A 22,211-nucleotide genomic window follows, 5' to 3' on the forward strand; every position below is an offset into this window, starting at 1 on the left:
ACTCCTTTCCTTCTTACCCTCATGAAACATAAGGTAGTGTACTACCACAAAGTGTCCGTACAGGCATTTAATTCTTATTTAAATTTATTTTCAGTATCATTTATATACTTTCCTATTGTTTGAATTAACCTTCTCTCGTGTCAATGCATTTTTACGAGCACGCTATTGTTGTATTGCCTTAACTTGAAAAATACTATAGGTCTAACCTGAAAACAAGAACTTATAATAAGTATTTTGAACCTTATTATTATGAACTTATTTTTCCTATGTATTGTTGGAAGTCCTACTGATTTTTCATGTATGTTTCATCCTGTTCACATTTTTTATTTGGAATCTTATTGTTTTTCGAGATATTACTTACCTGTGATTTAACACTATTGTTGTGACCGAAGGCCATGAGATGCTGCTCTGGATCTCCCAGACAGGGTCTTCACGGGATTCGGCAGCACCGGAACAGGAAGTAGATTAAAAATTAAGTTGGAAGTTTTTTTTTGGCGTTACCACGTATAGGCTGAGGCCTAACGCCTTGGTGATTAAAATCTATAAAATATGGTTTTCTTGCATTGTTGCTTATATGGTGTAATGTAAAATTGTGCATCTAGACCCAGACATCGACAGTGAGTAAAGTTGTTCTGGAACTAAGGAAATTATTTTAGATGAAAATTGACTTAAGTTTCACTAGTAAAGGTACGCCATAAGCAAATAGCGTCGCCATTGTACTAAGCAAGGGGCTTATAGCAAAAGTGATTTTACGCCCGCGTTAATTGTTGAACTGTACCGTCACGTAAACTATGTAACCTTAAACATTATTTGGAACGAAGATCAAATATTTTTGGCTGTTTTTAAAGAGAAGTACGTTTTCCGAACACTCAGTGGTCCTTCAGATCGATTAAAAATTGCTTCTACTGAGTAATGCCGTGTGCTTTAAGTAACTTTTATTTTCTGTTTTCGTTAAAACTATCTCTTTTAGGTTAAACTGGATTAAAGTATCTACAAACATTTGTAATTTATCTGTGCCTCCGTATCTCCCAATGAGTTTAGCTACAATTAGACTCCAGAAGGGATTGATCACATGTAAATTTTAAATATTCAAAATAATTATAATAAATATTTTTTTTTGCTCAGAAATAAAATCTGTAAAATGTAACAAATTTTCTACTAATCCTCAATTACGTCATACACCAAAGAGAATTGTAAACTTAATGTAAGATTTTCATGTTTATTAATCTTAATACTGTTTAAATAAGATTTTGAAGGTTTTCAGTATTCAGTGTTTGGTTTTATGTGTCAGTGTTTTGTCGTTAGTGAAAGTGTTTGCTGTGTCTTGTCTCCTGTTTATAGTCATTTTATATACCATTTCCACCTTCACAACTATATTTTCATTCAGACTGCTCTTAATTTTAAATAATAAATCTTCCACCATTAAATATTTTTGTTTCTCTCATCATAATTATCTTGTTATTTCTTTTTCTAACTGCATTCCTACCAGTATACTGTAGTCTAGGTTTCCATAGCATACTGACCATATCATTTACAGTTTATCAGCAACAGGAGTCATTTGTTGTTGGCTCATTTATTTTCATGTATTTAGTGTTCAAGGGTTTTAGTACAAATTAGTTTTAAATATGTCAACGAGTCATCAACACCACAGATTAAACATTTTCTTCACCTCTGTGGTATCACCCACCATACTCAAGTATTAATTCTGTAAGCTGAAGTATAAGGTTAAGTTCCGAGCTCAGAAAATAAATAAAAATATACATAGAAGGAGTGGGGACTGCCCAGAAGGGGAAGTGGCGCCCGCAACGTGGTGGCTCCGAAGAAATAGTGCCGAACATAGCAACTTCAAGAGTAAGTGTGCATTCTACGTGTTGGCACCAGGGAAACGACTTCTCTACTGTTGTACTCCAAAATGTCATTCAACAAGGTGTATGAGTTGAGGAGCCGGTCTGAGACCAGCAGTGATATGGGCGAGACTGCAGCACCTGTGCCAGGCCAGGAACATACGACCACAGCACAGGCCTGCCAACAAGAAAAGTACGAGCAGGTGTACCAACATCTACTGGATGTACAGCCTGGACAGAACACACAGTCCTATGCAGCTATACCTGAAGGTATACTGGTGCTCACTGAACACAACACGCCGGAGAGGTGTGAAACCAACAGGGAAGGTGGGACAGCAGCAGCCACACCTGCAGCTGCTACTGAAGAGGAAAAGGCACCAGCAGGGGAATCGGATATGTCTGCCCCCACCACTCCTACAGGTGACATACCATCGGCTGATTTAACCAGCATCTTGCTGATGTTGCAACGTATGAATAGTAAGATGGACACCAATGCCCAGAACATGAGTGAAAAGATTGATGCAGTCGCGGGGCAACTGGACGCTAACCTCTGCGAGTTAAAGAGTGAGCTGAATATAAGGATAGAGAGCTTAGATCGCCAGCTGCAAACAGGCCTCAGTGACCTGGAGGTACGATTGGATGCCAGACTGCAAGAGCAATCTCAGTCAGTGGGACAGCTGGCCAGTCAAGTGCAAACACAGCAGGAAAGGGTGGAAAACTTGGAATCCCACACCACGTCTCTGATTAGATCTGTGGACCGAGTACGGATGGAGGGACAGGGCCAGTCGCAAGTGATCCACCAGAGGCTCGAACGCATTGAAGAAACCACAGTCACTCTACAGGCAAGAATTGAAACTGTTGAGTCAGGAGCAAGAGCAGCCGCCGAACAAGCTGCACAGGCATGTGCCAGCGCTCTCAAGCAACAAGTCCAACAGCGAGTGGAAGAGCTGCACAGCAGGATGGCGACAACAAACACCTCCATGACCGAGCTACCCAGCCTGCAGCCTGCAGTGACAGCCAGCCAAGACTCACCACCACCCCCAGCTATCTCATCACTTGTCACACCACCTCATCCTACCCCATCGTGCAGCACCCCACATCTTGACCAGGCCACATTACTGCATCATCCAGCCAAACATTGGGCCGAGTCCATGCCCATGTTCTCTGGCTAGTCATTGGAGAACCCAGTCAGATTCCTCAATAAATTTGAGGAATACGCAAAGACTTTCTCATTAAGTGACAATGAAAAATTGAAGTGCCTGAATGTAGCACTCAAAAGCACTGCTTTTTTCTGGTGGGAGCTCCAGAGCCTACATATCACCTCCTACAAACAGTTCAGAGAAAAGTTCAGAGCACAGTTCTGGAACTTAAAAGTGCAAGGCAATTTGAGGGCCCAATTGCACACGGACCGGTTTGACTGTCGCAAGGGGAGTAGCCTGGAAGCTCACATTTCAGCTATGTATGAGCGTACCCGGTACTTAGATATAACTATGTCAGATGATGAGTTCATAGCAACCATGTTGACACAGCTCCCACTCGCCTACCAGATCCAGATGTCAGGACACACATACAAAGATGTCACCGAATTCCGAGATCATGTTCTGGCAGTAGACAAGCTGCAGAAGCTGCAGCGAGGCCAAGGAGCTAAGGATGAGGCTGAACGAATACCTCAGCAGCCTCCCAGTAAAAATGTGCCAGTGCACAATTACTGGCAAAATCGGCCCAGGGATGACCGCCAGGCAAATGTGCACACCCTGACATGGGAGAGGTCAGGTAAAAATGACGAGTACACCAGCCAAGGGCAGCAAGGGAAAAAGCACAAGGGCAAGTACAACCGCAAAAGCAACCGTAACAAGCCCTACCACAAGACCACCTGGTGGTCAAGCAAGCAGACCTGCAGCGACGGTGAGGAGGACCCCAACAGCCAGTTCCAGGGGAAGACATCAACTGAACGGCCACCCAGGAAGTTCACCTACCCGCAGCGCTACGCCGAGTCAGATGGTGAGGCTGACTACCGTCACCAGGGCCAGAAGCGGTTTTATTCTGACTACGCTAGTGGGAAACCTGACTTCCGCCCGCCACACCGCAAGACCCCTGCCAATCCAGAGAGAAGCTGCAGACCACAGTATCACACCGGCTCATCTGGCGGCATCCAAAATCATTTTCCATACCCACCACCCTCATTCTCATCGCAAGACAATTCCCAGCCTCAACAGGGCTACTTCCAGCGCAATGCGCCAGTGAATCCTGTTGCTGCAGAGTTTCAGGCAGCAGTAAACAGGGCTTCTAATGGTCCAAGTAATTGGACAGGGCCTAACCCAGCAGGTTCAGCTGCCCAGCAGTGCAGCCAGAACAACCAGGATAGAGCGTTAAACTAGAACGGGTCAGGTTTGCATCGCCCCGAACTCATACCCGCTATCCAGAGCCTACAGGTCACCCCTTATGAAGCTTTGTGTCTGGATAGATCGGTGGCGATCGACCCGCTCTATATGCCCAAATTTGACATGGAAACTGATCAGGCAGAACTACCCACAGGCAGTGAGGTAGAACAGTTGATCAACGACCGCCTACAGTCTGAGGCGCAAGCAAGGCAAAGAAGGAAGAGTGCTTCTAAAATCAAGCAGTTCAGTATAGGAGACCTAGTGTTATGCAGGAGTGCAAGCGGGAGCAAGAAGTGGGACCATGTTACCAAGAAGTTGTTCTTGCTGTTCAAGGGACCCTATGTGGTCATAAACAGAATTCACAACAACTGCTATGAGTTGGCAGACCCTGCCACCAACAACATCATAGACAGGTATAACCTAACCCAACTAAGGGCCTACCACAAGCCTATTGTCCCACAGTAACATGTGTTGTTTGTGTGTTAGCTAATAGAATTGGTTTTTTTTTATGTGGAGTATAGAAACAACATTAGTGTACATGTTGTCTACACTGTGTAGTCCTATGTGATCAAGGACCTGTACATCGAACACTGTTAAGTGTGTGAAGCTCAATATTTCGTGTCCAAGTCAGGACATGTGCTAGCCAAGGTTGTACGGTATGCTGTATTTGTTAGTGTAAGGAAATGCACTAGACTGGTTGCCTGGTGAGCCTAAACCAGTGTGTTGTCTCGTGACGGTCTAAGACTAAGGCTCTGCCGCACTGGGATTTGTTGTCCAGCACTAACCTAGGGTTATTATGGTACCGTAATGTATGGCTATGGCATGACCTAAATGGGTATGAAGCTTCGGTGACACATGTGAGCAGGACTAGATGTCTACTAACAGTGTAATCATGTTGTTTACTCTGAAGAGAAAAAAAAAAAACCTACTGACCCACTATAGTGTGAGCTAACCAACCTAACAAGAGTGACTACTATGTGTTAATTTTTTCGCCGACCAGCTGTGTGACTCCTAAGCAGTACATGCACATTGCGTACTACAAGCACAAGAACACTTGCAACTACTAAGCCATGCACACTCTAACTGCTAGTTACCTGCAGATATGATACTCCTTCTTGTAGCACTCTGAGCCTTAGCTTGTTGTTGTATCACCCACAAAGCTATCTTATTTGAAAAAAAAAAATGAAAAAAAATAAAAAAAATAATAATAATAATCAGAATGGAAAGAAAAAAGAAAAAAACTGCATTGGAACTGATTTATTTTGGAATTTGATTATATAAATTATGGGCACAAATTAATTTTATGAACGCCAAATATTATTTTTGATGTGTAACACATAATTCGAAGCACTGTCATCTTGAGGATCACACTGTCACGCGAGTGACATCACTGTTGTTCAGCAGCACATGATGATGTGATTGTCTTCTGAGTTGTTATCCACAGTAGCAAGGAACACTGGTGTTGCGAGAGAAAGTCTGCTCTTATGCTGCCCAGTTGTTGTATGAAGTCACTGTAACAGAAGTGTGACAAATGTATAAAAGTGCAAGAAATTTTTATATGTCAGTGTAAATAGGTGTAACACCTGACTGGAAGATCATGAACATTCTTGAAATGATATGAGACTCTGCATCAGCCAGTAGCTGACAGCCTACCTAACAAGACAACAGCATTCTGCAAGTAATCTACTGTGCAGCTGTGTCCAGAGTAACAGAGTGAGAGACTGTGAACAATCAGCTGAAAGCCTCACCATATTCAAGAGAGAATACTGTACCTTTCAAAGACTGTATATAAATTATTATTCATCTGGCAAGAAATAATAATACTAGTCTTGAATACTAATAATAAATGTCAAGGTATCATAAGAAATGATAATATTTGATTATGTATAAGCTTAAGTATGTATATAATTTTTCAACTGGTTATTTTTGTGTGTAAATATTTTTCGTGTGTTATGTTACTATTTAATAATCTCTTAAAATTGTTTTCCATGTAATAAATAATTTTGATTTGTGATGTATGAACACCTAACATCACATGAAAGTGATATATCCATATGTAAACAAAACCAAAATCACTGAGATCAAATTGTAAAAAGAAAAAAAAAACTCTTAAAATATGTTGTAAAATTTGTAATAATACTGCTAATTGCATTAGTAGTCAAAAAGTTTACTCAGCTAATAGTAAACAAAATGCTGTTTAAACATTTTAAGTATTGTAAATATTTTATGTTTGTTATGATTCAAATCACAAGACTGTTATATGTCAGTAAAATAAGCTGAATAGCAATTGTATACTAAATTATCATAATGTCTAAGGATAATAATTAGAATGAAAACAATTTTCATAATTTTTCTGAAAGGAAAAAAAATGCCAACCAACCCTGATAAGTATTTATATTGTAATTGCAAGTTTTATGGTAACAAGTTATAGTATTATAGTACAGTACCAAGGCTAGAGTACTATATGTAAACAAAGCCAGCAAGACAGTTAAACCATTGTACAACTGAAAGACTAGTTAACCAAGAATAAAACTAGCAGTACCATTGTGTAAATAGTGTAGTCCTATCATATTTAATAATTATAGCAAAATATTAGTGTTTAAGAAGTAATAAGATGTTATGCGATTGTTGCATACTATACTGTATTCTCATAAGTCAATGATAATTAATTATAAGAATTCTTAATAATTTCATATTTTTCATAATAATGATAATTTTTTTTTGTATGTGATCACATCCCTATTGTTGTCTTACACCAATGCGACAGTGAGGGCGACTCCAGACAGCAACCAGTAAGCACAGAACATTGTTATGGTTATTTATGGAGTAAGTTATGGGACCGCGAGATACTAGAGACACGCCTGCCATGTGCCCAGTGCGGAAATGAAAACGAGTGTAGGACACGGCCATGTACTTAGCGGTGCGACGACGGAGCTTGACCCGCTCCAACGGGACGTCCGGTCGACGCCACGTCCGCTGACGCAGCTGCGTCAGCATGGGACCTCCGTCCATCCCCTGCTGTACACCACTGGTCCCCGTCTGGGACGGCTCTAGGGCTGCCCTGCGGACCGCCTGTCAGGACCCGTCGCCGTCAGCCGCTCGTCCCCACGAGCGCGGGTGACCCCGGCACGGCACGTCCTGCTGCCCTCTCGGTAGCAAGTACCCTCCGCGATGGCGTGGAGAGGACGTTGCCGTCTGCCCCGGCGTGGATCGGCACACCACAACGCCGTGGTCACACCTGCAGAACGACTGAGGGTTGTTAATGGTACACCTAACAATGCATCGCCGTCCACTGCACTCAATTGTAAGTAAACTCACCAGTGTCCTGAGCCTGCCTGATGCTGGACACCCTCCCAACACCTTACCACCAGCACGACGACGAGACGACGGAGTTTTCGCGCCATTTCTGGAGCGCGGAGCAGCGAGGTGTTGCTTCGAGGACGGCCGGCGGGAGACAACGAGTCACTCCGAGCGCCAGCACTGGGTTGGTCGCCGGTCGCGCGCCAGTTACCCCCACCCCTCCGCCAATTCTCAACCGTCGCGCGGGAACCTGAAGCGCATGCTACGTAAGACAGAGACAGATGGGCTATCACTAAACCGGCGGCCACGTAGTTCGTGTCCACTGCGTTTTATTGTTACCCCATTAGACAGCTTCTGTACTACCACAAAGTGTCCGTACAGGCATTTAATTCTTATTTAAATTTATTTTCAGTATCATTTATATACTTTCCTATTGTTTGAATTAACCTTCTCTCGTGTCAATGCATTTTTACGAGCACGCTATTGTTGTATTGCCTTAACTTGAAAAATACTATAGGTCTAACCTGAAAACAAGAACTTATAATAAGTATTTTGAACCTTATTATTATGAACTTATTTTTCCTATGTATTGTTGGAAGTCCTACTGATTTTTCATGTATGTTTCATCCTGTTCACATTTTTTATTTGGAATCTTATTGTTTTTCGAGATATTACTTACCTGTGATTTAACACTATTGTTGTGACCGAAGGCCATGAGATGCTGCTCTGGATCTCCCAGACAGGGTCTTCACGGGATTCGGCAGCACCGGAACAGGAAGTAGATTAAAAATTAAGTTGGAAGTTTTTTTTTGGCGTTACCACGTATAGGCTGAGGCCTAACGCCTTGGTGATTAAAATCTATAAAATATGGTTTTCTTGCATTGTTGCTTATATGGTGTAATGTAAAATTGTGCATCTAGACCCAGACATCGACAGTGAGTAAAGTTGTTCTGGAACTAAGGAAATTATTTTAGATGAAAATTGACTTAAGTTTCACTAGTAAAGGTACGCCATAAGCAAATAGCGTCGCCATTGTACTAAGCAAAGGGCTTATAGCAAAAGTGATTTTACGCCCGCGTTAATTGTTGAACTGTACCGTCACGTAAACTATGTAACCTTAAACATTATTTGGAACGAAGATCAAATATTTTTGGCTGTTTTTAAAGAGAAGTACGTTTTCCGAACACTCAGTGGTCCTTCAGATCGATTAAAAATTGCTTCTACTGAGTAATGCCGTGTGCTTTAAGTAACTATTATTTTCTGTTTTCGTTAAAACTATCTCTTTTAGGTTAAACTGGATTAAAGTATCTACAAACATTTGTAATTTATCTGTGCCTCCGTATCTCCCAATGAGTTTAGCTACAATTAGACTCCAGAAGGGATTGATCACATGTAAATTTTAAATATTCAAAATAATTATAATAAATATTTTTTTTTTGCTCAGAAATAAAATCTGTAAAATATAATAAATTTTCTACTAATCCTCGATTACGTCATACACCAAAAAGAATTGTAAACTTAATGTAAGATTTTCATGTTTATTAATCTTAATACTGTTTAAATAAGATTTTGAAGGTTTTCAGTAGTCAGTGTTTGGTTTTATGTGTCAGTGTTTTGTCGTTAGTGAAAGTGTTTGCTGTGTCTTGTCTCCTGTTTATAGTCATTTTATATACCATTTCCACCTTCACAACTATATTTTCATTCAGACTGCTCTTAATTTTAAATAATAAATCTTCCACCATTAAATATTTTTGTTTCTCTCATCATAATTATCTTGTTATTTCTTTTTCTAACTGCATTCCTACCAGTATACTATAGTCTAGGTTTCCATAGCATACTGACCATATCATTTACAGTTTATCAGCAACAGGAGTCATTTGTTGTTGGCTCATTTATTTTCATGTATTTAGTGTTCAAGGGTTTTAGTACAAATTAGTTTTAAATATGTCAACGAGTCATCAACACCACAGATTAAACATTTTCTTCACCTCTGTGGTATCACCCACCATACTCAAGTATTAATTCTGTAAGCTGAAGTATAAGGTTAAGTTCCGAGCTCAGAAAATAAATAAAAATATACATAGAAGGAGTGGGGACTGCCCAGTAGGTCACTCTGTTCAAGTGAGATTTCGATAATACTGACACTTAGAGTAAAAATTAAGGTGGCGTGCGAGTAGTATAGGATAGTTACCAGTAAGTACTTTATGTCAGTTCCTCTTTGCTATGGCCTGACTAATTACGGAGGTGTGCGAGTCTAAAAAGAGATAAAAAGAGATAAATATAGAGAAAGAGAGACAGAGAGAGACGGATAGAGACAGAGAAAGTGATGGAGAGATATATAGATATAGAAATATATAGAGAGGGATAGGGCTAGAGATATATAGAGAGTGATAGGGCTAGAGATATATAGAGAGTGATATAGATTAAGAGAAATATATACACATAGAGGAGATTGATATATAAAGAGATAAAAATAAAGGGTTAGATATATAGAGAATTATACAGATATAATTATATAGAGATAGAATGTAAATATATATATATATATATATATATGAAGATACATATAGAGATATAGACTGATATAATGAGGTATAGAGATATATAGATAGAAATAGGGAGATTGAGAAATATGGAATGATATGGAGAGATAGGGATAAAGAGATATTAAGAGATATATAGAGTTACAAAAAAAAGAGAGAAATAGGGAGAGATGATTGTATGTATGAAAAAACCTAAAGAATTTACCAAAATTACAACGCATGCTGGGCATTAGCCAGTATTTTATAAATATTTGATCTTTTTTTCTCACAACTGATATTTGTAATTATTTAATTTTCCAAAAAGAATTTACAGTCAAATTTTTCCTAAAAAAAACGTAATCAGGGATCTAAAATTAAAATTCTGTCATAATATTTCTGAGTTTTATTGTAGAGTAATTATATTAATATAATTACTTACTTGAAAATAATCTACATTTGAACTAAACTAAATTGAATAAATATAAATATAAATATAAATTTGCTGTTATTATCAGTGTGACCAATTTAAATTTCATCACCTAGTGTTCGCTTTAAAATAATGTGTAAACAAGGTGTATATATGTAGTGTTACGAACGAGAGAGACCAGTTTGCGAAGCCAGGTTCAAAGCTGGCTAGCGGCCCCGCATGGCCACTGACGTAACGTGCCATCCATTGATGTAAGGCCTGACACGCATGCCTGGCCGGATTACAAATATAATTGCTATCCCCCTCCCACAAATTGATAATCGCATCCTATTGAGTTCAAAGTTCGTGATAATTTACATAATTTTCGTTAAATGTACGTAGTCAAGCCTGTATTATCGAATCCAACTGATGACATCGTATCCCCGCGACGATATCGTATCCCTGTGGTCAGATCGTATCTTTCGCTGAACGGCCTTCAGAATTCCGCGGGCCGCCCCACGAAGTAGCGGGAATGAACGCCGCCCTTCTGGACTGTTAGGGCGTCAGGTCGGTCCAGGATGACACGACTCGTAACAGCCGCTCTCGTCGGTTCGAGAAGGGGCGCCTCAAGTACTTGAGCAGTAGCGCCGGCCTCCACGGGAGTTCCGAGAGGATTCCGAGCGAAGGGAAATGCGACATCGGAGAAGAGTGTGTGAGAGAGCCCCCCACCCCTTTTCCCAGCACCTGAGAGTGGCATGACGCGTATTTAGACCGGATCGTGTTATTGCGGCGACTGAGTGGCGCCATACTGTGTGCGTGGACAGGCGCGAGGTAAGGGGCGATCAACTGTTGAGCCTAGCTCCAGTGAGGAGTGCGAAATGCGGAACTTAACCGACATTGAGTGTCTTGAGAATAAACATTTCAAGTCCCAGTGATTTGTGATCGGACATTTTGAAGTGAAATTTTTATTATTAATGTAAATGTTAGTAGTAAATAAAACTGTAATAAAACCTAATAGGGCTATCACGTACGAAACCAGTTCTCCCCAAATATGTCGTAACTATATATATAAAGTTTTATTGCAAGAATTTGTTACGTTCTACGTCATGAATATGTGTTCTTCATGAAGCTTCTTTAGAAATAATTTGCTACAAAAACCACTTTTATAAAAATTCTTGCTCTTTTTTTATTAACAATGTTTGGTTTTAAAATTATGTTCAGTTATGATTATTGCTTCTGTGACACTCATATTTAATATTGCAATTGGTTTTATTTAATATATTTTCTATACTGTTTTGATTTGGTCTTGTAATTTAATTATACTTTTTTTTGCAAAGTTTAGATTTTGAAATTTTTCCAAGCATTGCTTTAACCTAAGTAAATGAATATGTTAGTGTAAACGATGGCGTGAATTTAGTTGAAATGATAAAGGTGCATGTTTAACATATTTTAAATTGTCTAACTTATAAAATGAAAAGGAAGTATATATCTTTGAACACACTAAAACAAAAAAGTTTAAAATCATATATTTTATTAATTCCATTGATCAAGAAGGCTTTGCATAACCACTTTCCAAATATAATTTTTAGACGGTTTTGTTACGACATAAATCTTCTAGTACTGGAAAATGCATTGAGTCTATTTATTTAGTAAATATATTTGGAATTAAACACATGCTATTCTTACAATGGTAAGATTTTAGCAATACTTTGTAATTGGGCGAGCAAATCAGTAGGTTATTTGCTAATTATTTATAAACTCATTGTTAAGCTACAAAGTAATCTCTAGACTTACGCTTTTTAGATACGATGGCCACGAAAAATAACAATTTTATTTCATTCTGTTTAAAAATAAATAAAATAGTATGCATTTAAGTTAATTATTGCTTAGCCTTTTAAAAGTATATGCAATTGCAGTATTTATAAATTTTAAATTATTTTTTATTCCAATCATGGCTATTTTTCAACTGCACGACTGAATGGGTGTTCATTCGGGTATCATGCAAACGGACTTACTGTTTTTATTCTGTGAGTAAGTAGGATGAAACAAAGCTCCGCACTTAAGGTTTAAATTGATATTCTGACTGTCCAAATAGCAGGAGGATGTATTTCTCTTTATGTCCGGAATACACACACATTAATTCAATTCAGTTATATTCACAACTGTAGGAAAACAAGTGCATTATTTCATAAGTTACAAGTAGCCTATCGATAGATGTGCAAATCCAGATCTTTACCCCACTAGTGGGACAAAGATCCGAATTGAGTGGGGCAAATACCCGCACCTTTCAACATCTAAACCCACAGCGATCAAAACTTACTATCTAGAGTAAAACATCATGTTTATTATAATATGCTTATTGTAAAATATCACCACATTGGATGTTGTAAACAGGAAATTACAAAATCACACAAAGAGTCCAAAAATCTAAATAGACAAAATATTTCATAAATTTGAAAATATTGCTTAGATATAATATATATAAAACAATGTCAATTTAATAATGTAAAATGTAAAATTTAAAATTTAAATTCTAACTTTCTTAAAATATATATTTAAATAGAAAATTAAAAATATTCTAGCTCTACAAATTTAAAATTAAATAAACCAATGAAAAGTTAAAGAAACCCAATGGCAATTGACTAACGATAGTAGACATAGTAGAAAGTAGATAACTTCAACTTACACAATATGTGCAAAATATCATTTTTTCTAATTTATGCCTTGGCATAAAATAAAACAAAAAATTTAAAAAGATGCAGTAACAGCATTGACATAGTGAAGGGACAAATATAACATTTATCTAGTAGTTTACAGGCAGGTTCAATTCTGGAGCTTCATTGGCACAAATCACACACAAAGTTTAGTAAGTCCTCATATGCACTACAGTTTTCGTGCCACCATGCATCACATGAAGTACACTGGATCCAGTCCTCGTTAGGTGGGTCTTCATACAATGCCTCACAGCCTGGGCACTGTATTTTGTCTGACTGAATGGCTGATTTTACTTGTTTAACACCTCCTTTCTTCACTCCAAATAGTTTTTTCCTTCATTCGTCTTTATCATCCATTATTTTCTCCTTTTCTTTCAGATCTTCAAGCAATTTATTCTTGTACGGCGAGCTAGATATTATTTCAGAATGTTTGCTTCTTTTATCCCGCTTTGTTTGCTCAGACCTCTTTGGCATTGGAAGGATTTCTTTTGGTGAAATTGGAGTTCTAGCTTTAGCGCCTGAGCAACCTGGCTTGTTTATGTCTAAGACTATTGATGGTTTACATGTGTAGGGAGGAGTCACAGGATTAGGATCGTCCACATTAGGAACTGACCTACGAATATCTTGAGTTGTTTGACACGTTGACTGTTCTGAGTCAACTTCTTTGTCCACTTGAGAACATTCTGCTCTGTTATCTCGACGTTGTTCACTACAACGTTCACTATTTTGTGCGAAATCAGTGACACTAGAAGGAAGAAAGTCTTCGTCCGTGAATACATCATAATTGATAGGCCAGATCCCACATGCTCTAAAAGCATTTCCGGCTTTCTCTAATGTGGCACACCTTTCATAAGCTTTACCGAACAAATCACAAAACTAGTAGGGAGTTATGTATATTCTAGGATGTGTCACTAACCATTTGTTGCATTCATCAGCATAGAAAGCTTTCAGTGGTCCGAAAAAACCTTCTGTCAAGTGGTTGCATTTTGTGGCTACTGTGGGGTGGAAGTGTCACCAAATGTATGCTATGGTCACGGCAGTAGTTAATTGCTTCTAGCGACAAATATGACGAACGATTATCTAGCAGAAGCAAAACAGGATGATCAATGTCAGCTCGCACCTTTTCCTGAAAGTGACGAAGTCATTGCATAAAGAGGCTACAATTTACATAACCCGAGTCGGAACACATTGCAATATTTTTTCTGGAGGAGCTCCATCTAGAAGTTCATTTCTCATTCGCTTGCGTGCAAATATTATTGCAGGTGGGACAAAAATACCACTGGCACTCATAGAACACACAACTGTAATATTTTCGCCCCTCTCACCAGATGATACTTTACCAACAAGCTTCTTCCCTTTGCTTGTAATCACTTTTGGCACCTTGTTTGGAACCGTTCAAAGACCAGTTTCATCCATATTAATAATTGCGCTCGGTGGGAATTTCTACTTGTTGTACAACACAGACAAATAGTCATAGAACACCTTGACTTGGCTCTTGTTAAACCCCATAATTCGGCCGAGACACTTCTTCTGTGGTGTTCTGAGTGCTAAATTATGTGTTTCAATAAATCTATAGGCCAATCTTTTCCCGCCATTTGCGTTGCTTTGTCAAAAGGGTGGGCGATTCCATTTGATTCCGCGTAGTCAAAGCCGAGTTTACGCAATGTTTGCAAAGTGAGCCCATAAAATCGCGAATCCAAGTCTCTACAGTGGGTTGATAATTCGGCTTCTTGGTCAACTGTAAAAACTGGTTTATACCGGCCTCGAGATGTAACACCAATCCCTACATTTAGACGCTTGCGCAATGTAGACTCGTCGATACCTAACTCAGCAGCAATTTTTCTTTTGGAATAGCCTTCTGCAAGCTCTGCTCTGCAACTGCTAGCATTTCCGGAGTGAAAGCCTTGGCTTTTGTTTTTCTTGTGTAGTTTCTTAAATAAAATATGTAATGAATTTTAGAGTGTAATTTACGATTATTTGTTCTCAGATTATGGAATTCAAATACGTGTTATTTATCATTCAGTAAAGGAAGGCATGTGGAGGGTCTTCAGATTATTTTTTTAACTTTGTGAATATGAATATAAAATCAATTTTTTTCCTATTAATGGGAGGGCTAGTATACCAGCGAATCCCGCTTTCCTTTTCAGTGCCTCTGTACAAGGTAAAATAAAAGTTTTATACATTAATTAATTTTTATATCCCCTATTATGTTCCAAAGCACTCGTGTAATGACTGAGCGCAGTTTATTCAATATTAAAACACGATATCTTGGGAATTTATAGTTAGTAAAGTTAAATATGTGGATATTGCAATGAAAAAGAAAGGAATGGAATGACCATTTACATTCCCAAAACATTTTCCTCCAAGTGCCTAAACCCACAGCAAAATATTGAGCATTAGAGAGGCTGAGACTTCAAATTAAAACATTATTTTAAACAATTTAATTTATGTATTTTAGACATATACGGGCGAGAGGCAAAGATCTGCATGAAACACGTAGTGCGGATCTTTACCCCGTCATAAGTTGCGGATGCTTGCCCCTGAGTGCAGTCTGGCCTGTGCGCGACTCCTGCTGCTACCTGTGTATGACAATCTCTACTACTACCAATGCACAATAACCATAAAGAAGCACACTTTCTTACTTTAGTTTCATAAATCCTTCCCGATCGTTGCTCCCGGAGACAAACTTTGTTTTGTATTGCTGCAAAATTACATCAGATTATGGTAAGTTAGTTCTTACTTCATTATGTTCGCTAGGTATTTTACACTGGCACGACACACATGGCAATAAACGACCACAATGGCGACACTTTTCTTGACTGTCTCAATGTTGCTAACAGTTTTCATTTATACGAAATATTCCAAGATAGGACCTTTGCCCCACGCGGATTTTTGCTCCATCTTACCTAATGGTTACTAAAAATTAAACAACAAAATATTTTTTTTATAATTTAAGGATTTATTGCCGTTTAATTTTAATGTTATTTCAATACAATACAAAATTGATGTAAAAGCAATTTTTAAAATTAGATTCCGATTTTCTTTCTCCAAATTTCGTAACGATAGTTCACATTTTTTTAAAAACTATTTTGGATCACAATGAAAACGGATAAGATCAGCCAGTTATTTAGAGTATTTGTTTGTTTCGCAAAAAGTAAAACATATTTCAGTTATGTAAATTAAACATATCTTCTACTTGTTAATTTTTAGTGACTACGAGTGTCAAATTATATTTACCATTTTATTGACAGAGATATTAAGCCATAATAAAAAGTGACAAATTAAAAGCTTACATGAACGCTGAACATACCGCTTAATCCTTGGTTCGATATGAATGAATTGGTTCTTAAAACCTGGCCGAGGTTGGTTCCTTATTGGACAAGTTCTTTAACTTACTTATTTTATGAGTAGTTTAAGTTCAATAGCAAAATTAGTCATTAACAGTTTATCAGTAAGGCTTAGAAAGAAAAACAATGTTTTATACTTACTGACAAGAGGCTACTTTACACATAACTAAAAGGAAAATTTCATGCGCTATTAGGTATTATTTATTACTAATAAAACAACATTAAACTGTGGAAAAGGTATAAAATATGATTTTCTACAAAAATATACTAACTTTTTTAATATTAATCCAGAAAATAAAAAAAAATTATCCAAAATTATTTCATGACAACCCTACAATATATATTTCACTTTAAAATCAAATGTCAGTTCGAAGGAGAGTTACCTTTAATCAGCTGTTTTCTTACATTTCATTAGAGATGTGAAATGCAATAAAGCTTCTTGTAACTCATATTACCCCTTGTTTCATCGGCCGCATAAGGTGCCGGAATTTGCAGCCTGTCAGCCCAAATATACCGTTCGTTTAGTCTCGTAAGTTGTTCAGGTGAAGGTGGTGAACAAGGCGGGGAAGATCGTCCCGGCAGGCACTGCTGGGGAACTGTGGGTGAGAGGCTACTGCTTGATGAAGGGCTACTGGAGAGATGACGAGAAGACCAGAGAAACAATTACCAAAGATGGTTGGCTTAAAACCGGGTAAGATCAGCTGATAATTAATTAAGCTTACCTACTGTAATAACCACAACTTTTTTAAATAATTTTCAGCTAGCCCTTCGTTACAATTAAAATGTTTTACGTGTTTTGGCATACATACTATCATTCTTAACCTGTTGCCCTATTTTAGCTTGTTAGCATTTTTATGTTTACAATATTCTTAGTTTATTCTTTAAGATAATTGGATTCTTGATTATTTTAATCATTGAATGGTTATTTCATTTTTCTTAATTTTTTTGTGTTTTTTATTAATTTAGCTTAAATATTATTTACATGTTTTAAAGAAAGAACTTACTTATTTTAAAATAAATGATAACATTTAAATATTCTTGAATTCAGGTATCAGTACTATTCCGTTGCTGTTTCCAATTTAAAAATACAAATTCCTACATAATTTGATGAATCACTTTCCTAGACGTGGGTAAGATTTCTCTATTACAGGGATCAAGTCATCCTTCAGAGCGATGGCTACGGAAGGATTGTCGGCAGAATAAAGGATTCAATTATCAGGGGAAGTGACAACATATTTCCAAAGGAAGTGGAAGAACTTATTCTAACGCATCCTGACGTTATAGACGCTCAGGTGAGCATGAACCATACGGCCACATTTCCGTAGCGCAAGTTGGTTTGCTCATTATGATCTGTTGCTAACAGACTTGAAAAAAATTTTATTCCAAAATCTTTTTTCCCCTTCATTTTCATTGATTTGATAATATAAAAAATGTGAATGAGTCTTTCATTACTCGCCTATGATGTGTTAACATCTTACCTAGGTAAAAAGAAAAATTCATTTATTCTCATGTTGCAAATAAACTTATAATATCCGTTACTTGAAATATTGCATTTCTTGCATAGTTTATAAAACCAGACTTAGAAAAACCACATGACAATGCGTCGCGCTGTTCAATGCCAATTATTTTCAAGTACGTACTTTCTTTAACCATCGCTATAATTCGCTGCCTTAAGGGGCCCGCCTCGTCAGGGGTGTATGTGTGTTAGTGAGGCGGGATGACAAGCGCGACGCTCGCTGGTATTTCTAGCGCGGTGTCGCCTCTAAGCGCAAGGCTCTGAACTGGCGCGCAGTCTTCTCGCCGTCACAGGATAACCGTGAAATTTGAGCGGTGACCTCAACATTATATGGCGGAGAAATGAAGATAAAGGTGTAATGCAAGTCCCTTAAGTGCTTTTAATAATCTGTACTGGTTGTTTTACGCCTAAAAATTACTCTGAAAACATGCGTTTTAGCCATTTTAACTCTTCTAGAAATACAGTTTAAAAACATGATCCAAAATTAAAACTACTTTTCGGGCCTCAGCGAACTCTTAAATGCTTTTCTTAAACATACCCCACTAGGATATCTTTGGTATTTTTGAAATCGCGTTGTTTTTCCTGAAGCTCTGCGCACCGTCTGTGTGACCAGGTAGGCGGTACCCTTAATCGTGAACGTTTATTGCCAGCAAGAAACAGCATGAAACAGAAGAATATGTAAAAAAAAATTATAAAAGGGTCCGATGAAACGAAAAAGACATTAATAATACTAAACCTTTTTATTGGAACTGATTTTCGACAAGGCATATTATTAAAATACTGCCTATGTTGTTAAAATTCATAAATCAGTTATTACTAAAAAATTTCTTGCTCACTTTAGATGACTATAAATTATGAAGAAAGTACCTATTAAAGTGTAGTTGTATTATTATAAAGTTTTTCCTATCAATACCTATGCGAATTCATTGACATTCATTCCTAGTAAACTTAATTAATTTTATTTTAATAAAAAATAAATGCTAAAGTCCTGCATACATAGCTTTGAAATAATCAATCCAGTGGACTGAGATATGTATTTAATAATATTATAGGATTTAGATAAACAAGTAAAATATGTTATTAAAAAGGTTTTAATAAGTTATTTTAGTGACAAGGTTAGATCCACAGCAAAAATTACTCCTTGAGCTTATGGACCGCGCGTTGTACCACTGCGCTATCGGGGAAATTGGGGTCAGGAAAGGAGAATATGTATCATCAACATTGCAATGCCCATTTTCTTAGGTATTTTAAAACTTGAGATTACTTTTTAACATTACTTTTTTCGTTTACCAAATATATTACAGGGTTGTTTTACTACCATAGAGTTTCATTTGGCACACTAATGAGTTAGATATGTAGTCTAATGTTTACGAATGTGACTATATACGGGTTCATGTTGCTGTATGTGGGTCCGCTAACTTTGTGTCACATTTTAGTTCATCATACAAGTTTGTTATTGTGCAATTGTTATGAGAAGAGTTAATTAAAATAACGACAGAGAACGCCAACGATAGAGCTGAACTATAAAGTTTCGGGATTCAGTCTCGGGTGAGGCATTTCTTATCGCCGCTTTAAAAAGGCACGATATCTAGTTTATTGATCAAGCTCCCATCCTTGACACAAACAATATTAATCCACCAGCTTAAAGCAAGAAACTCAAATACCCACGTTGACTGTATTTATATTACCTTACTTTTTGTAATATGCTAACGTCTTGGTCTTTGAAAAACTTCATAACAGTCCCACTTTTTTGTAAAAAAAATATTCTATTCAATGCACAAGAGCAAATTATTTAACACGATCTTACGACTCTCAAGGGCACAACCATTTTACAGCTCTTTCACAAATCTAATTACAATAATTTTACGTTATAATCATGTAATTTTTCAATGTCTATCAAATATGCCAAGTTAATATAAATCTTAAATCTCTTACTTTATATCAGGCAGTAAGAATTAAAAAAAAAAAGAAAACGACGTTCTAACCCAGTAATTTTTTTTTAATTTTTAATATTGTCAAGAAATAATGAATACTCATGTTTGTAACTGCTGTTTTAAAAGCATTAAATTCGTTTATCAAGAACTAAAGCACAGGATATTACCCACTCATTTAATAGAAGACATGGAATTTAGCCCTACCACAAAGCAGTGATTTAGAAAGGTTAGTCTCCAAATAAAATTCAAAGGCCAACAACAACGGCCGACAATCAAAATTTCGGCCATGAACTCGCTGTAAATTAAATATAAATAGCTGAGGTGGGAACTCAATGATTTGTCCGCAGCAGCACCGTAGACGCAACTGATATTCAAATTTTATAATACCATTTAATTCTGTTCTCGGTTCAACTTTTTACTTTAAAATTATTTGGTTTATAAATAACTAATTTTTTTTAATACAATGTTAATTTATTGCAGGATAGTTGTCTCCTTCAAGATGTCAAGTAAATGTGTTCGGGGAAGTTTTTTTTAATAAATTGGACATTCTAACTCAGTATCCAAGAAATAAAATACGTAGGCACTAATTAAAAGCCACCCTAAAATAAAATACATTAAAATTTGAATAAAAACTTACAAGTTAAATTTTTTAAAAATTTACAAAACACCATAACTTGATTTTAATAAAGTTTATTATTAACTAATTACTCCTGAATTGAAAATATACCAGCATATATCTAAAGCTGAAAAATTAAAAGTTACCATTTGAATTTCAAGGTAACACGACAGTACCATTTGTATTATTGAAGTATATAAATTATTTCTAAGCTATTTTCGCACTATATTAAGCCCGTAAGGCGCTAAGAAAACGGTTTACTTTTGTTTCAGGCATTTGGCGTCCCTGATGCCCGCTGGACGGAAGAAGTGTGCGTCTACATCAGGCTCAGAGAGGGCTCTAGGCTGGACGAACAGCAACTGAAATCTTTCTGCAAGGGCAAAGTATGTGCGCCATATCAAGTTAATTGGTCATCTGTCAGTAGTAGGAGACACGTGTTTGACATCTGGGAGGGGCACCGGAGGTTTTAATAACCCCTTCCCGATAAAATTGGGGCAATGGGACTTAATATATTGATACTAATAACTAAGTACATATATTAAATTATTATAACAATTTCTAATAGCGCATGTAGTTTGAATTTTTTTAATTTAATCATCAATATGTAAATTAGAAGACTTTTGATTCTATCGAAAATAATATTTTACCTACATCTAGTCTTCTTTATTTTTAATTGCGTGTAGCTTAATTGGAATCTTATATTATGTGAATTATTGTATGTATTTAAGCATAGTGGCATTTGTAACTCAATTTTTGATTAGTATTTGCTTTTATTTATATTTTTTTATTAAAAGCTGACCAATACAATTGAGCTTGGTGTTAATATGTATGTAAAATTAAGGTTACGAAACAGTGTTCCATGTTTCAGGTGGCAGAATACAGAATACCTCGGTACGTCCGCTTCACCAAGGAATTCCCGCAGAATGTGGTGGGCAAGGTAGACAAGAAGAAAATGCGTGAGAACTTTCTTCAAGATACAGAATATTTGAAAAACAATGAATCGATAATGAAGGGACTGTTCAGATCATCATCTACATAAAACGTTTTTTTTTTTTTTTTTGGTGATATTTTGTTATATTATTAGAGCTTATAAGTACACTACACTTGTGATTATCGTGTGACTAATCATGGACTGAATTTTATACTGTAAATTTCTCTCATAATGATGTGATTTACATTCTATGCAGATGCAGAAGATTATAGGTATAAAATTTTTCTTGCGTCAACATAACATCATGTACATTAATATACATGAAGAGAAATATATATATTATTGCTTTGTACTATTTTTTGTGGGATTACTATTAAATTTGCATGTGTTTAACTGTAGTGTGTGTACTAATTTATCGTTTCAAGCATTTTACGTCCCAAATGGAAATGTGTAGCACCTACTATAAAATCATTAAAAAACAAAACACATTTAAGTGTTTTCTATTTCACCTTTCCTGAGAAAAGGCATTTTCAAAACACATAATAAAATTTTGAATAACACAATTTTCCTTTATTTCGCTTTGGAGCAGATTAATATAAATGCAGATTTAGCTATTGTAGCCAGATGAAACTGGAAATTATTGTGTCCTTTCGATCTGAGCAATCCTAACGATCGTATCCTTCCAAATTAAATGTTCGTT

General features: G+C 36.9%; 1 protein-coding gene across 1 annotated transcript in view; it reads left to right on the forward strand.

Annotated features, from left to right (window-relative positions):
* The window catches only part of LOC134541935 (medium-chain acyl-CoA ligase ACSF2, mitochondrial-like), a 46,054-nt gene extending 24,188 nt beyond the window's left edge, over positions 1 to 21,866 (forward strand). Inside the window, 4 exon segments of the mRNA XM_063385688.1 lie at positions 17,057 to 17,205; positions 17,665 to 17,806; positions 20,853 to 20,963; positions 21,449 to 21,866. Of these exon segments, the coding sequence (XP_063241758.1) occupies positions 17,057 to 17,205; positions 17,665 to 17,806; positions 20,853 to 20,963; positions 21,449 to 21,619 (573 nt within the window). The 3' untranslated portion in view covers positions 21,620 to 21,866.
* The last annotated feature ends 345 nt before the right edge of the window (positions 21,867 to 22,211 follow it).

Source organism: Bacillus rossius, assembly GCF_032445375.1.
Source record: "Bacillus rossius redtenbacheri isolate Brsri chromosome 4 unlocalized genomic scaffold, Brsri_v3 Brsri_v3_scf4_2, whole genome shotgun sequence".
Taxonomy (NCBI): Eukaryota; Metazoa; Arthropoda; class Insecta; order Phasmatodea; family Bacillidae; genus Bacillus; species Bacillus rossius.